This window comes from Labrus bergylta, chromosome 23 (genome assembly GCF_963930695.1).
Source record: "Labrus bergylta chromosome 23, fLabBer1.1, whole genome shotgun sequence".
Lineage (NCBI taxonomy): Eukaryota > Metazoa > Chordata > Actinopteri > Labriformes > Labridae > Labrus > Labrus bergylta.
The window spans coordinates 21,379,510-21,396,729 of NC_089217.1; the positions used below are offsets into that span (position 1 = coordinate 21,379,510).

The 17,220-nt window shown below is 38.5% G+C and overlaps 1 protein-coding gene across 1 annotated transcript in view; it reads right to left on the reverse strand.

Moving 5' to 3' along the window:
• LOC109987638 (lysine-specific demethylase RSBN1L) overlaps window positions 1-17,220 on the reverse strand; it is a 40,111-nt gene that overhangs the window by 16,987 nt on the left and 5,904 nt on the right. The window contains exons 2-4 of the mRNA XM_029278233.2: window positions 15,882-16,022; window positions 8,677-9,212; window positions 8,434-8,592 (exon numbers count right to left, since the gene is read on the reverse strand). Coding sequence (XP_029134066.2) covers window positions 8,434-8,592; window positions 8,677-9,212; window positions 15,882-16,022 — 836 coding nt within the window. The remainder of the gene's footprint in view (window positions 1-8,433; window positions 8,593-8,676; window positions 9,213-15,881; window positions 16,023-17,220) is intronic.

The following is a 17,220-nucleotide window of genomic DNA, read 5'->3' on the forward strand; positions in this document are numbered from 1 at the left end:
GGCTGTTCTGAGGGGTTGGTTGCGGCACTTGGAGGCTCCTGGCTCTATGGGGTATTTCCAGGCCTGGCTCCTCCTGCGTCTCACCAGGTTGGGTACCTGTGCGTTGTGGCACTCGCTCTCCCTCCAAACATCTCATCTGGGTCTGGTGAATCTTTAGGCCTCGGCTGTTCTTGCAGACCTTCCCACATCTGCACTTCATATTCGTTGTCGATTGTCCGTTGCCATTGTTCGTCAGCCTTAAGTCCATCAGATTGGGGTGCTCATCCTCCCCCCCTCTCGGGCATCTTTCCAGGGTATCTATCTTTGCATAATAATGTATGGGATTGGCCCCATTGGGGTCAACTTGCAATTAGATTGAGTGGAGGAAACATTCAGGACATTTAAGTTCCAAATACATCAGGTAGCATAAGTTACTTATTAATCTCCATTACATGACCAAATTTGGCAACTGACCAGAAATTGGGAGCGTTCTGGTTTCCAAATGTAGTACAAGCAATCTTAGATGTAATCTCTCAACACAAAATGAACTACTGTTTCTCAAGTTGCTAGAAGGACTGTCGTGGCATACTGTCATGAGACAATCGGATCTTAGATCAGCCAGTTAAATACTGTGTCCCCTTACAGTCTGGACCAACAGGTGTGAAGTCAAAATGTCACACAGCATTAAGTATAAGTATGAAATGTTTATTAAACACAAAACTACGCACTGACATGGAAGAGGTTAATCACTAATGGGCATCAAAACAGACACTGTATGTGTGAGTATGTAAGTGTGTTGGCGGTTTAATTTGATGTTTCGGCTTCACTGGAGTGACTCAAAGACAGTGTGCTGCTCTTCACTTGGCTGACAGAGCGTGGCTTGTGTGTGAGTGTGTGTGTGTCTTCCATACCCTTGGCCCTCAACAGTGTCTTTGTGTGTGCAGGAGTGTGTGCAGTACGTGCAGCATGTGGCCCGCATGCTGTACTCTTGACTGATCAGCGGGTGTGTATTTGAGTGTGTAAGTGTGTGTGTTGGCTAGATCCTTGGCTGCTCGCCTCCAGTGAGTCACCACTTGACAACTAGGCAGAGATAAAGAGGGAGAGGGATGGGGGAGCGAGAAGGACCAGAAGGGGGGGGGGGGGGGGAGAGTGGGGAGTCATGGAAGAGAAAAAATGAGTTGGAGGGAGACAGATGGAGAGAAAATGTAGGTGAGAAAATAAATGAACGGGAGATAGAGAGAAAGAGAGAGTGAAGGACAGAAAAAGGGGAGAAGGAGATATGGGATAAAATTAAATAAAAGGCCAGGATGTTAAAGCGAGGAGAAATGAGAGGGGAGAGAAGAGGGCAGATTAGAGAGGAGAAGAGGAGGGAGGAGAAGAGACTGAAGTGGAAGGTGCTCGGCAGCTCCCAGGAGCATCCTTAAACAAGGTACTGAATACTCAAACAGCAGCTTAGAGGAGATCATGCACGACTGTAGATCAGGGCAGCTCTGGTGTTTTTAGAGATTATTGGGGATTGGCCATAAAGTCTGGGACTGATTTCAAAGTGAACACATGAAAACAGACAAGATTGAGTGATCATAATAAGGAAAAATACATTAAACAACTTTGACCGTGTCGTACCGATTTCTTAACTGCAATGATTGGAAGGTTAATTTGATTCAGATCTCTCCCTGGTTTAAACATTTATCTTTGACAGGTCAGTTTATAGAATAGTACCCCACGGATGAGTGTGTGGATTGACATGTGGGAAAAGAGCCACAGGTCAAACCCAGGCCGCCCATTTGGAGGACTACAGCCTCGGTACATAGGGCGCAAAAAAAGAAGTTACAAGCTGGATAATGAGTGATAAGAAGTGAAACTGTCCCCAAATTGCAGTGAATAAATACACAATGTTATAATTTAGTGTTTTTGGAGTTCTTCATATTTTTCAGTTGATCAGATATTGTAGACATGATCATTATCTGATTGTCCTGCAATACATTAGTTATTGTGATGAGCAGCCTACTGCAAGTCGTACCATGGATTACCCTGTGATTTCCACACCTAATGTTTATGTGTGGTTTTAACTGTCCAGTGTGCTGCAGGTTCAGGACCTTAAAGTTAAAGTGTTGTCAGTATTAAGGTGAATAATACACCTGCGTAAATTGATCTCATTTCATGCTTCAAATAACTGCCTATTGCTGTTGATTAAATCTGATAAATTAACTAAATAAATGATAACTCCATGACAGGCTGAGCCGAGTAGTCCTGCTTGATTTGTTGGCTTTGTTTCCCTGCATCCGTTCCCATGACTCCGTGTTATATCCTCTTAAGAAGATGACGATGACTCAAAGCCTGAAATACTCACTCCGCACATGTAAACACATCACAACTTTAAATAGTCGCTCTGAGTCAATGACCTAGATACTGAGAGGAGGATGTGTTGGTGTGAACACACATGGATTCAAACGCCTTACAAAAGCTTTCTCAGTCAATGTGTGTGTTTTTGAGTAAAAGCATGCATTCATGTTCCTGCTTCCTTTTAATTGTGCATGCAGCTATTTTCTATAAGAGTGCGTGTTTACATAATGTATTATTCAACAACAGACCCCCCCCCCATGTTGTCGACAAAGAGAACAGGCTCTCACTATCACAAGAGGAGTACTCAGAAACCAGAAACACACTCAAATAACAAATAACACTTTCTAACTTGTCTATTATGAGTGAAGGAAACAGGAAATGAGAGAGACTTCCTCGACTGTTTAAGATGCGCCTCCTAACCGAGTTAAAACTGATCATATTTTCTTGTATCTTTCACTGCTAAAATAAAACATTTCAAATCTTCCCCTGTGAGCACTTATCTTTATCAATAAAGTTTATGTTTATCTTATCTTTATTTTTACTTACCGGGATGTGAACAGTAAAATGTGGTTGTGATTTATCTTTTCAGAATCAGAAATACTTTATTAATCCCAGAGGGAAATTCGATCGTTACAGTTGCTCCAAAATATACAATATAGCAGTAGAAATATAGTAATAAAAATATGAATCAAATAGAATAGGAATGTAAGCAAGATATCAATAATAGGTACAAGAAATATTTACACGAATAAGAGTCAGATGGAATATATACACACACTTCCAAGATTATTGCACTGTTTGTTTCAAGTTGAGTTATGGTCGAGGTTACAGTTTTTAAGTTATTTTCTTTAAGAAGTTTTAGTTCATTTAAGCTTTGAAGGGGTGACAGAGATGATGAGTGTAGTGACATCAAAAGACATTTTGCAGTTGTTGGTGAAATCCTGATAACAGAAATCATTGTATGTATGATGTTTGCAGGAGGGTTCAGAGACATAATAAAGAGAGCAGTTTGAAACATTCCCCAGAGAAGGCAAAGAAAGACTGCGCAGGTGCAGGTACTTAGGCTGTATGTACCTCCTGGGTGCACTGCTGATGTAGCTGAATTATACCTGACTGGAAGAGAAGTTAGGAAATCTCTCCTGTTAGAGGAGGAGTTCAGTTCTAGGTCTACTTGTGGTCACACTGGCGGCTTTGATGCACTGCTCACCGATAAAATCATTTAGCTGCTATAAAAGGTTTTGAAAACTGACATTTATGAAAGTATGATTAATCTTGTGACAAACGCAGATGTCCGGGTGAATTCTGGTCCAAACATGAAGTTTAAATAAACGTCTTCAAATAGTCGTTGAAAAAACTGTAACAGTGGCCGAAGTAGTCGTTAAATACCTCCCTCGGTTATTTAAATGATACTAGAGATGACAAATAGACACCAACAGAGAAAAGAAATAGTTCACTTTGAGAAGTATGATCAATCTTTAGGGTCCTGTTACATAAATTATCGAAATGAAATGCATCTCATTCATTCACAAGATTAAAAAACTGACATTATTATGCATAATCACAATCACTGTTGCTCATTTTCTTTGTTAAAAAACAGAAAATCTTGAAATCTAAAATATCTTATGCCTATCTACTTCCTTCTGAAATGATCGTTCTTCTCTTGTCTCCTCTTCATAAAACGTCTTCCCCTCAGGTGCAAAGTTAAATCTCTTTTCTGTCTCTCATTCAGCCGCTTGTTAATTCTGTAACGACTTCTCTCCTGCAAAACATCCTTCACTCTCCCTCTCTCTGTCTGATTTCATGTCAGGAGGTCATGTAGTCGCTGCTCTATCTGACCTCTCTATTGCCCTCCCTCTTCATCCTCTGACTCATTATGTCCAGTCAGTCTCCAGAGTGCCAAGTCTTTTACAGCGCCTGCGTCACAACAAAGCTGCTGACTGGTGCCAAATTCACAACCGCACAAACGTGTTTTACATAATCTGTCCCTCCGCACAGACACAAACACAGGCACAATAAATGAGTGTAATGTAATCTGTCATCTTTATCAAAGTTCAAACTGGGAATGTGCCAAAGCTTAAGCACAGATGCTACTGCATGCATATTTTTGTTTGGAGTCAGATATGTTGCAGTTTGCGTTTAACTATCTCGCCAGATGACCTAAATGTGTGAAAACACTGGAAATCCAGTCAAATTATAGATTTATGTCAACAGTACCTGAGATTTTATATATCAATGGTACATTTCCTGATTCAATTAAGGTTCAATAAATACACAAAAAGTGGAATTTTTACACACAACAAGCTAGTTTCAAAATCCTTTTTTTTGGTAGCATTAGATTCCTGCCCTTTATTTTATCAGCCTGCCAGCTGGTGTTCTGTCAAAACCAGCAGACAGCCCACATTCATTCAGGGCCTTATGTTTAGAAATCAACGTCTATGTGGAGAATGTTAACCCAAGAAAATGGGGACAAAGGATTGAGATATAGATATTCCTTATATCTTTTGTATAGCATGCAGACACTTTACATTTTGTGAAATGTCTAAATAAAATTAATACAAAAAATTATCTTTCACTCTAAATCAACAGATGTTGTTTTGCCAATTCAAAATTAGATGCAAGAACTTGTTTGATGGGCTGATTTTTATTTTCTTGTTTGTGTTTTTTTTACCTCCTGTATTATATTTGGCTGTAAGAGGAATTATTTTAAGTACTTTATTTCCTGAGAATGTTCTAACATGAATTTAAACAAAAATTCTCACCCAGCTCTGGTCTCAGATATAATATAACATTGGGGAATTAATTGAAGTCAGATTTCTCAAAAATCCTTTTTACTGGTATGGTTGTGAACATGCTGTTAGTGACATACACAAGAGCACAGATTACTATGAAGAATTGGCATAATATTATTTTGTTTTGTTTTAATCTTCTGCTGCTGTAACTATATTAGGACACTAAATGACTAAAGGGGAAAGACAGAATTTACCTCACTGTAGAGGCACATCATGTTTCCACTGTGGGGCTCTGCTTGCCCTGAGAAAATGGAGTGCTGTAATCTTCTATAATCCTTAGCACCACTGAAAATGCCTTCAGCCAGGTACTGAATACAAAAGACTCTTACAGAGCACAAGCGGCAGCAAAGCAACCCTGAGTCCTGCACTCAAATCCTCTCCTCAATGTTTTTTTACAATTACGATATTCAAGGAACACATGGGGAAGTGTGGAGTTAAAAATCTATAAGAACAACAAACACACAACAAACAGCATCAACCAGAGGCAGAAAGAGTGAAGGGTTAAAAAAAGGAGGGAGAAAGTGAGGCTAACACAGAAGGAGACACGGGCAATAAAAGGGGATAGAGAGAGAAAAAGTGTGTGTACACCTGTGCTCTGTATATCAGTGTGCCTGCTGTGTGTTTATGTGTGTGTGTACGTCTACTTCCCAAGGTCACTGCTAAGAACTGGGAGGGAGGGGAAAAAAACATTAAGACCAGTGGACAATGATGTTATCCCTGTGAGTAACACTACTCTTAAAGAGACAGCGCAGCAGAGACACAGGTTTGTGAAGAAGTTTAATTTAATAATAATTTGGTGAATTTAATTTATATAAAAAAACAGCAGACATCAAGGATGTGTGTGTGTTGTAGCAGGGCTGGCCAGAGTCGAGACACACACACACTGAATCGCCTTATGAATATTTCATAACATAGATAAGTAGCCAGAAGGAGAGTGATTGATAGAGACCAGAAGCTGCTCAACCCCTGTAGTAACACACACACACACACATGTTTCCTGTAGTGTAAATGTTGCAGTGAAAACTTCTCACCGTCTATAATTTCACTTCTTTCTTTTCCATCTTCTGGCTACCTTTCTTTCATCCTATATCAATGATGGATGCACATATAAAGAAAATCATGAATGATACCAATTCCAATGTGTGACAAAATGATTTAGCTGATCAGTGATGTTATACCGATACAGATATTTTACTTTAAATGAATTGTTTATTTTTGTTGTTAATTTCCCCATCTGGGTCAAGTCCCACCTAACATCACTATTTTAAAAACATTAGTGAATTCTGAAATTGTGCTGACTTAAAAGATGGTGTTAATAATGTATACAATTGTTCAAACTTACAAAACAACCTGAAATTCAATCTTCTTCAGAAAATGACTGTTTTCAAAGCCTCTTCAGTCTGCTTTACAATCACACAGTGACTGGAGAAATGTTAAGTATTTACAAAGTTAAATTAAATGCAGAAATTGTTACCAGATCTAAAATATAAATAATGAATAGTCACAAACATAAATACGGCTAGAATTGAGCTCTAATTTGTTGTTTGTGAGCTAAAACATGGGGCTTATTACTTATTTTAGTTGACAGGAGGAAGCAGATTTGTTTTGGCTGCCACATCTGCAAATGCCAAATTATTTTCCAACAGTCCGATATCCTTCAAAAAGTCAAGTATTGGCAGATACCAACAATCAGACGGTATATGGTGCATTCCTCATTTCAATAGAAATGAATAAGAGCAGTCACCACCTGCTCACATCTCTACCGCTAATTTTTCATGGGAGAAATCCGACATCTGTAAAAACGCCAAAAGCTGTCTAACACTGGACAGATGGAGGTAGATGCTTCAACCAGATGTGTGAGGCCTCAACAACACAACTTTTCATCTGCATCGTGCAGCAGTAATCCAACCTTTTCCTTAAAGAGAGCTCTGTCTTTACTCAAGTTTTATTTTTATTCTCCCTTGTAATTTTTATATTCATTATCGATCTTTCAAATGATGTCCTACATTGTTTAAAATCCTTTTTTCCCACTTTTTATTATCCGTCCACTCTCATCTTTATTTTTAAGGATTAGAAGTGAAATGCAGAACATCTGAACATCTGAGATCTGAGCGGACAATCACAAGCCTGATGTTTATATAGAATAAATGTCCCAAATTTTACACATTTCTTAAATGTACTGTACCATAATCAGTACAACTGGGTGATTTATATCAACTACACTTTTGTACACAGGAACAACACACTGACCCAGATGTCAAACTATTCATAACAATCTATCTTCATACTATAACCTAGAATCTACAAACCAGCAACGTCTGGAGTGAATCTTTCCTGTGCATACACCACAACCAACTTGACAACACATTATAAATTGAAACCAAGCTGCATGTGCGTGTGTGTGTGTGCCAGCATGTGTTACAAAGTCTGAAAACAAAGAAAGCTGAGTTGTGTCTGCATCGTGTAAATACTTTATTTACAGTTTTGCCCTAAATCACATGACTTAAAGCCAAGCTCACTTTGTCATGTGACCTGCCCAGATCAGGAAACTGTCTGCACCATGATTACATAACAGGTCTTTAGATCCTGTGTGAATGGACCACTGTGCTACTTAGTCTGATGTTCAGTCAAATAAATCGCACACAGGCAAAAGAGGTTTGGACGTAGGTTTGCTTGTGTACATAACCTGCCCACCTTTCCTATTGTTGTTTCTTAGTTAATGTATGCTAGTAGGGATGGGACATGGAAATACAAGAGTCTACTGATTGGTCGGCTGGCAAAATGTTTAGCTTCTTCATGTTTTCTTCTTTGTTTAGGGGGCTACAGGGAATCAAATTGTAATTTTTGCATCATTGTGGACAGGAAAGAAAACAGATCTTTTTTTTTACTTTTAGAAAGTATGAAAACTTTTTACTGTGAACATTTCCAGGATTCCCTGATTTCCTCATCCAATGTAACTGTCCTGCAATCATACAATTAAATGACTTCTGATTTTACTGTCTGCCAGAATACATGTGTATGCAGCTTCTATCTACAGATATTGACTGTCATCAGTAAACTTGGAAAAGTGTTTTCCTCATGCTGGTATCCCTTTTTAGAATCACTTGGTCTCAGCTATTTTGGACTCCAGACTTTCTTTTTTTTTCTTTTTTTGTTCTGCTGTCTGAAAGCTCGCCATCTGCTCTGTCCTCTTTGAGTTTCCCAGCTGAATTACCAAAAGACAAACCCTGTGTAATCACTTTTTTACAAGAGCTGAGGGATAGTTGCAGCCTTGTGAACAGTCTCTCTTGTGCGTGTGTGCATGGGATTTATTCTGACTGACCTGAGAGTAGAAATTAGCCATGGTGGTGGTTTCTATGTCCTTCTTCCCGAGTATTTCCATTTTGACTGGAGCTGAGGGAAAGTGGTCTGAGAAGTAGTCCAAAAAGTCAGGTAGGTATCCTGCCTCTCCGTGGACAATCCCCATGACGTAATCAGCTGCCTGGAAAACATTTAACATGATGTATCTTTTATACAGCAGCCGAATTGAAGACAAAACCCAGTCTGATTAATAAGCGTGTCATACCTGGGATGAGTCCTCGCTGAAAGACAAGGTGACAAACTCCTGGGCGAATCTCTGCCTCTGTCCCGCGGAGAGAGAGGAGAGCTGGGAGGTGTAGGCGTGAGCCACCAGGGCGCCTCCGTTAGGCTGGTTCTCTATGTGAATGTATGGGGCAAACTCCAGGCCGGCCATGCCAGGGTACACACTCTGTGCATGGTTTTTGGTAGGGGAGGGTTGTGCAGGCTTGATGCATGACGGAGAGTTGTGGAGAGGGGAGCTGAAGAGAGCTTTGGAGGAGAGAGGAGGAGAAGAAGGCAGGAGGTGTGTTCTGTTGTTAGTTGTGTTGAAAATAGGGAGAGGGGACTTAAATGGAGAAAGTGAGGAGTTACTGGGAGGGGGAGAGGATGGAGGGCAAAGGAGCAAGCCGGCACATGTGGTCTGGCAGGAGCGGTGGTACATCTTCACACGTTTATGCTTCTCCACCTCTTTGTGTTTCTTCTTCTTTTTTTTCTTCACTTTTTTTATTTGCAGCTCCTCAGAGTTGATCTTCTCTTTTTCATCTAGACAAAAAAACAGAAGGAGAGAGAGAGAAGAAAGTTATTGTTTATTCCAAAAAGATTGGACTATCTTAAGAGATCAACTCAAAAATATAACAATTAAAAACATTTTTGTTGTAAGTGTGCTGTCACATCCCCCGGCTGTGAGTAAAATCTTTCTTTACTTTATGGTACATCACATTGTAACATCATCTTTGAAGAAAGTGCAAAATCAGCTTCCAGTAAGATAAAAGGTACGCAAAAAAAGTTAAAAGAATCTAAATGAGCAAATAAAGTTACATAAAGAACAAGAGATCGCTCAGATGTTTGCATAAATTTTTTTCCCCATTTAATCAAAAGAAAGGGATGCTTAATTGATTCTCTGTTTAAAATGGAAAACAAGAAAAAGTAATTAGTCCTAAGTACTATGAGTAGTTGTAGACAGATGACTCCGGGCTTTCCCCAGATGGTGCAAATCTCCCAGTATGCATAAATAAAACAAATTCAAGTGTCCTAAATGGAAATCCCTAGAGAGCAGCAGAGATGACTAAAACAGGAAACAAGCTTTTAAGAGTTATTTTATCTAAACAGAGATGATACCGTACCCCATGATAGACTATCTCCTCTGTGCCCGAGGCGTGACAAAGTGGAACATGCCGATTTATGCACAGAGCTACTGTGTGTGTGTGTGTGTGTGTGTGTGTGTGTGTGTGTGTGTGTGTGTGTGTGTGTGTGTGTGTGTGTGTGTGTGTGTGTGTGTGTGTGTGAGAGAGTTCTTCACATCTATTTGCTGATGTGTTGCTGGTTGCTTCATTTCTACCCAGTGGTTGTGTAAACAAAGAGACATTCATACATTTACTGTATATGTGTAAGTGTGTGTGTGCACATGTGAGTCACTTTAATGGAGGTGCTGCTGCCTCAGCGTAATTCAAATATCAGCTATAATCTCATTCACACACACACGTTCAATGTCAGATAAGGCAGAAATGCAAACAGCAGAGAGCGAGTACAAGAAAAAGAAACACTACGTGTGTGTGTTACAGAGGAACAGCAAGAAGGTTTTTGCAGCACAATATCCACACTACTACTAATCCAAAAGCTCTTTAACCCCTCCCCCCAAATCTCGCTCTCTGTTCAGCCACACACACACACACACATAGTTATAGCAGGCTGACATGAAGAACTAGTGTGATAAATGTGTTGCAACGTTGAAATGAAATAAACAGATAATGTATACTAACACACTGTGTCATGCTTGATCTAATTTAGATAGAGAGATTGGAAATAAACGTTTTCTTTGGGGGGAGGGGAATAAAAGATCACTTCAAAGTTATCTTTTTCTTATTACACCAATAGATGCTCTTTTATATAAAGCAGATAATTATCTTATCCACAGACACAAAAATATTATAACAGCCCAAACCCAAACCTCCATCCATTCTGCCATACCATTATGAGCCTTTTGTGTTCATACTTACAGAGTGGCAAACAAGGTCAAGTTGAATAAAACACACATCCTATGTGCACGTATGGTCTTACATGTGCTTGCTTGATGGGTTTAAGCATGTTTTACTTTATGTTAAAGTGTTTTTTATTTATCTCCATCTGTCTACCAGTCATATATCCCCTAAGGGATGATTCAATTAGATGTTTAGATTGAACATAGTTGCATGTATTTTAAAAGAGACCTGAATCAGTATTCAAATTTATGCTTTTTTTTCCATGATCCATCAAAAAAGTGACAGACTTCAGAACAGAGCTCACGAAGTTGAGCTAAAGGGAAAGAGGTTCATGAGTCGCAGATGTTCTTATATATATATATAACAGATTTTTTACAACATCAATTTTGTCTTATTAGTCAGCAGTGATTTTTGTTATTCTGAAAGCAAATGTAGCTTTGAAGGTCAAAATAGAAGAATCTCACAGGTTAGATTCCTCAACAGATTGTCAAAAGTAGAGTTGCAGCTGACTATTTTTTTTTTTTTTTATCAGTTAGTCTGCAGATCATATTCTTTTTTTAATCCTCTGATCTTAAAAATGTCACTTTTTAAAAAATTCTAAAATGCCTGAGATGACAACTTCAAAAGTCTTGTTTTCTTTAAAGTACAGACAAAACTGTAACCTTTGTTTTGAGACTCTGAGTTATACTAAACAGGAAAAAGCAACACACAAAGAGTAAATGGAAAACAGTAACTGGAAACTTTAACCATATAAACAAAAGTCTGCCTCTGATTAGGAGCCTGGAGACCAATTAGATCATCTCTTACATTAAACCTGTTCACTCTCTGTCAGCTCTAATGTATATATGATGATATTAGATTTAACATTAATACACTCATATCATAGCGGTCCTATGCACTGCAAAAATATGAGCAATAATGGATGTGTGGTCAAACTGGGGTCTCACATTAAAATTAGTAGTGGTAGTAAAGCAGCATCACGGTTAGTTGAGCTGTTTGCAGCTTATTGATTTCCAATACATGTTTCCTCTGGCTGCCTCGTTCTTTTCAATTGTAAACATGTAAAATCTTTCACTGATTGCATTTCTAACTTTCACTTTTTCTCTCTTGCACTACTACTATTCTTTACAAACTGATTAAATAAACGTGTTCTTCAGTGGGGGGAAACCTCTGCCTCGCTTCCCACAGACTCAGATTCAATGGAACACCTTGACTTGGACTCAAGACATACTGGGTTTTTTTAACACCCTCTCCTTTTGTGTCAGTTCAACTTCCAAGAAGTGCAAACACTGAAAGGTTGAACTAAACATCTGTTATTTAAATGTGCAGAAGCGGGTGACAATGTGCGTTGAGGTTTTGCAAAGACCTCTAAATGTCAATGTGTGGTGTATGGTCTGAGGAGAAACCAGAGAAAAACACTGGCAGCCAATTTTACATGTCAGTGTGTGATGTGTGTGTGTAAGTCAGTGTGCAGAGCCAGACGAACATTATGTAACAGAAGTCTGTGAATAATTCACTCATTCATAAAAGAGAACACTGTCTAGCACACAGCTGCCTGCAGGCCATTACTAGACTTTAGGTTTTGTATAGAAACGATTTAAAGAAGAGCATTTAGTCTGCATTTTACATGTATTTTTTGTAATTTAAGGTTTAAAAATCTCTACAGTTTCTAGTTAATGTGGATGATTGTACCTTCAGTATAGTTTAATATTTATAGTGTACAACTGTCACATTTAATATTGTTAGGTGAAGTTGTTTGAGTGTAAAATTTCAAGCTTCTGTCGAGACCGAATGTAATTCTTCAATACAACATTGAAATTCTTTTAAAATTGTGATAGCAGGGTAGCCTTGTGGTTAGTGCGTGCATCCCAGGTATTGGACTCAATTGGACTCAGGTTCGAATCCCACCTGTGGCTCCTTTCCTGCATTTCATTCCCCACCTCTCTCTCCCTGTTTCTGACTCTTTCCACTGCCCTGTCTCTACAATAAAAAGCACAAAAAATAAACCACAAAATTATTCAACCAATGTTTTGTTGATATTGGTGAATGTCATTGGTAGTCATGCAGTGAGCCAGAGAAAAATAAAGACCCCCCATGAAAAATAAGGCTAGTTTATCTAGTTTATGATGCATCAGTTTAAAAATGTATGATTTGATTCATAACTTCAATCCTAACCTAAGTATTTGACTTGTTATTCATACTTTTAATTAGGTAATTAGGTGCAGGAAAGAGAAACAGGCAGACCGCAAAGAGTGAGGAGGACACAGGATAATTAACTTATTGAAGAAAAGGCTAAACATTGGAAACGATAAAGTGAGGGAGATATAGAAGAAAATAAACACAATGATATCTAAGTATATTTCCGACATGTTTTTCATTTATTCTTAAAATTGCTGCGTGCACGCAGGGTGAGTAAAAACTCCTCCAAATAACAGAATATCTGTTAAAGTACAGCTGCTAACAGTGTGCTGGACTGCTGAACAACAGAGTTAAAACATACCCAAAGATAAGAGTCCATCCCCTGCATCTGATTAAAATTGTTTGTTGCAATAACTAAATTAATTTAGAGGGAAAAACATATTCAATATAAATACAAACATAATATTAAAATATATCCAAGATCAGTGTTTCCCCTAGGTTTACAGCTTTGGGGGGTGGGGTGGGGGGGAGGGACACACGCCAACACAAACACTTGAAGGAATCTTGGTGTTCATGTATTACTTTTAATGACAGCTGTCCTTTTCTATCGGAAAGATATCCTTAAATGACTTCTTTCCCTGATTTCAAACTCTATCCACTATCCTATCTCTACAATAAAGGCACAAAAAGCCCAAAAATAAATCTTTAAAAAAAAAGAAAAAAAAAGGGCCGCCCCCCTAATATAATGGTAGGGGAAACACTGAAGATAAAGTATGTCGATCCCCCCTGTCCTTCTGTGGGAAAGACAGAATATAATTCCTTATACTGACTCGTCGATCAGCTCCTTCTGTTAAAATCTGAGCTACCAGATCCACTTCACTGTACCCACACAAACACACACAAAGAGTGTGTCTGACACACAAATCCTCCCTGTGAGGAGCAGCGCTGCATAAAGGTCACAAAGAGAAAATAAACATAGTGACAAACACTGTAACTGTCACCCTGACTTCATACAGCAGGCCTTTTATGGTAATAACAACACCTTCTGTGGTGCAGAGCCACGAGTACAACATAATGATGATTTACTGAAGAGCAGCCGCTGAAAGTGGGTCAGTGCTAAATTCTGATGTGCAACAGCATGCACTTATAAAAATATCCTGAACATCTTGTGTTTAATCATCATGGCAACACATCTGATTGAATCCTCTACATTCATACACCAACACACAGGAGACTGACCACTTTCTTTCTCACAGAAATACAAACATGCTGAATGTTACTCAGTGCTCATGATGGATTAATGTTGGGTCTTTAACAATAAGTAAGGTCTTTGCCTGCTCTTTTGTAAAATGTCTTCAGATAACATTTGTTATGAATTTGTTGAAACTTAAAACCCCATATTACACAATCTTCTGTATTTTATATTAAATACATGAGTGATCCTGCATGTCAGCCATTGTAATGAAACACTATGAAGAATTTTCTCATACCACAATGAAGTCTCAGATGTTTACCAATAATATCTGCTTAAATATTAAATAGAAAACTATTTGGGACCGAGTATACCAGGCAGAGAAACATCTTACAACAGACCACATGTTTCTGTACTGTTTTCTGTACTTTAAAGCAGTAAATGACACTTTTAATAAAAAAAAAGATTTAAGAGACACTAAATCAGAGCCACTTACATGATGGATGGAAAAGTGTTTCATTCATTAAGTTTAGCCAAGAGATTTGTCATTTATACTTCCAGGAGCTGTTGAAACAGTGCTAACTGTTAATCTGATGGTTATCTGACTGACACTCCACAAACATATTACTGTCACAGCCATGCAACTTCACCTTTGTGATTCATCAAAGCTTTGATTAAAAACACTTTTATATTATTTATATTATTTTTGAAAATAATTTCAGTGTTTCCCCTACCATTATATTAGGGGGACAACCCCCCAACCCTTCCTTGAAGGTCAGGTAAATTTAATTCACAACAGAAGTCATTTAAGGATACCTTTCCTATATAACAGGTCTATACCTCCTCCTTTTATTAAACATACACACACACAGCCTCTGTGTTTCTCGTTGTGCTTGACACGCACCCACCACCGAACTATGGAAAAAAAACTCTGCAGGTGAGCAGAGAGAGAGACAGAAAAGAGAGAAAGAGAGGGTGACTGCTGTATGTTATTCTACTTAAAAAGCTGTTCTTTTGTTCTTTTTATGCAGTTGCTCGCTGCCGATGTGATTGTGCTCTCTCCCTTAGTTTTGCTGCGTCATAACCTCCCCACAGTAGGCTCACGTGTTGTGATACAGGACAAAGTGAAACTTTAAAAAACAAGAACAACAACCCAAAAACAGAAAAATATAATCACAATCTAGATCATGTTTAAATGTTCACAGTTTTGTGAACAAAATAAGGTCATAAATGATATCTCAGCTTTACATATATATGCTACTGGTAAAAATAAACTTTGCAGAGCTGGAATAGTGCAGAATATCTGTCCAGTCCACATGTTTATAAAAGTATTCAATGAATGACTTCATTATTGTGTAAAAGATACAAAAAAAGGACAAAAGACTAGAATTATAACATTTTGCAGAAAAGACACAAACTGGTGAAGAAAAAGTGACCAGAATGCAGGAAAAGAAATGTAAGCTGCTTAAATGTTTTTCTGGGGGAGACCCCCCTGACCCCCCCTTACAATGGTGCTGACTATAAAACAGCAAATAGTGCAATTTTTACTTTTAAATGTCATGGATGCTCTGTTTGAAAGACCACCTGTGGTTCGCAGATAATTAACTTTACAAACAGGAAGTGAATGTGTGTGAGTTTGTGTTGGTGTTTAGCTTGGGTTGCATTTGAAGGTATCATTTGTGCATGAATTTTGCATGCCCCGAAATGCCTTTAATACGATAGATTAAGAGAAACAATTCTCGACCTCACTATTTTCTAAACCCTGGTTACGGCCTTGATTGACTGCTGTCATTGACACATGAACACCACGATTCCTGTAAGTGTTTCTAAGTGCTATTTGCAGACAAAGCCATAGGAAGTAACACATTTTCATCTGGTCTGTATGCACTAGTTTTCACCAACCTTTAATGGGCTGCTTGACGTCTCCGTTCTCCCGCTTGATCTCGTTGATCACTTTGTGCTTGTTCTTCTCCTTCTCTCTGTCTTTGACCTTCTTCTTCTCCCTCTCCTCTTGCTCTCTCTCTTTCACCTTGTCGGAGTGCTCTGTGGACACAGAAGAGGATTTTTTAGATCTCAATGGTTGAACAACATTAGCATGCTGCTCACAAACATACTCGATCTTCAATTTGTTTGTTTTACCCTTTAACAAAACTCCTCATCCCTGACGTAGTATTTTTTTGCTTTTTCTTTTCTTGTGGCAGAAGATCCCTCCTGCCACAAAACATCTCCTCTTATCTCTCATGTTTCTTCAGCACAGTAATTACCTTTCTATTCCCTTTCTGGCTGCAGCAACTTCACTCCTAACCTTAAAGCAGCATCTCATTGAGATATATTTCACGTTTATGCCCCACAACTCATCCCTCTGCTCTGCTGCCATGTTCTGCCTTTTACTTACTTCAATGTCCCCACGCTTTTTAAGTCTTAAAATACACTCTTTGCTTCTGACTCATTTTATTTCCTCTACCAGCACGTCTGACAGAAATGTCTGAGGAATATTACAAGAGGAATTGGAGTGCACTTGAACATTACACTTTACTGCAAATCGCTCTGAATAAGAATTTAAAATGCAATATCATACAATCAAATACTTCAGTTGTTGGAGTGTTTTTGTGTGTGTGTAAGGTTGGACTGGTGTAAATAAAACCCTTTGTCTTCAAGGTGACTGAGAAACAACTTCCCTTTCTCCTTTGATTCTTAATTTTTCCCTCAAAGTGTAAAAAAGAAGTCCTTTATTTATTCCACATTCATTCTTTGCCTTTCCAAAAGAAGTTTCTCCTTTGAACTCAGTCAGATTTGTCTTTAAGGAAGCTGTGTTTTCAGACTGTTCACTTTCCTGTGGACGTTGGGAGTAGGTAAGTGAGCGCAGTGGGGTTAGACATGCTGTTTGCAGGATCAAAAGAGAAAATTCTTTAAAAATTTAAAAGACAGAAAAAAAAAAAGGCTTAAAGGAGCAGAGGGATAATCAGAAGCTACATCGATACACTCTTTGTAATGACTGTGTTTCAGTAAATACGGTGGCATTTGTGTTTCTTTACTGCTTAACATGCAGGTAGTCATGCTCCTCATATCCTCTGGTTAAATGGAGATATGCCAGGAATGCTAACAAACCATGTAAAGAACGATGCAAAATAAATGCTTTAAGATTACCAGATGAGTGTAAGCTCATAGAGCTGGAGGACAAAAACAGCAAATTTCAATACATCAATTTAACTCAACAGGAAGCTGTGGATAAAGGAGGGCT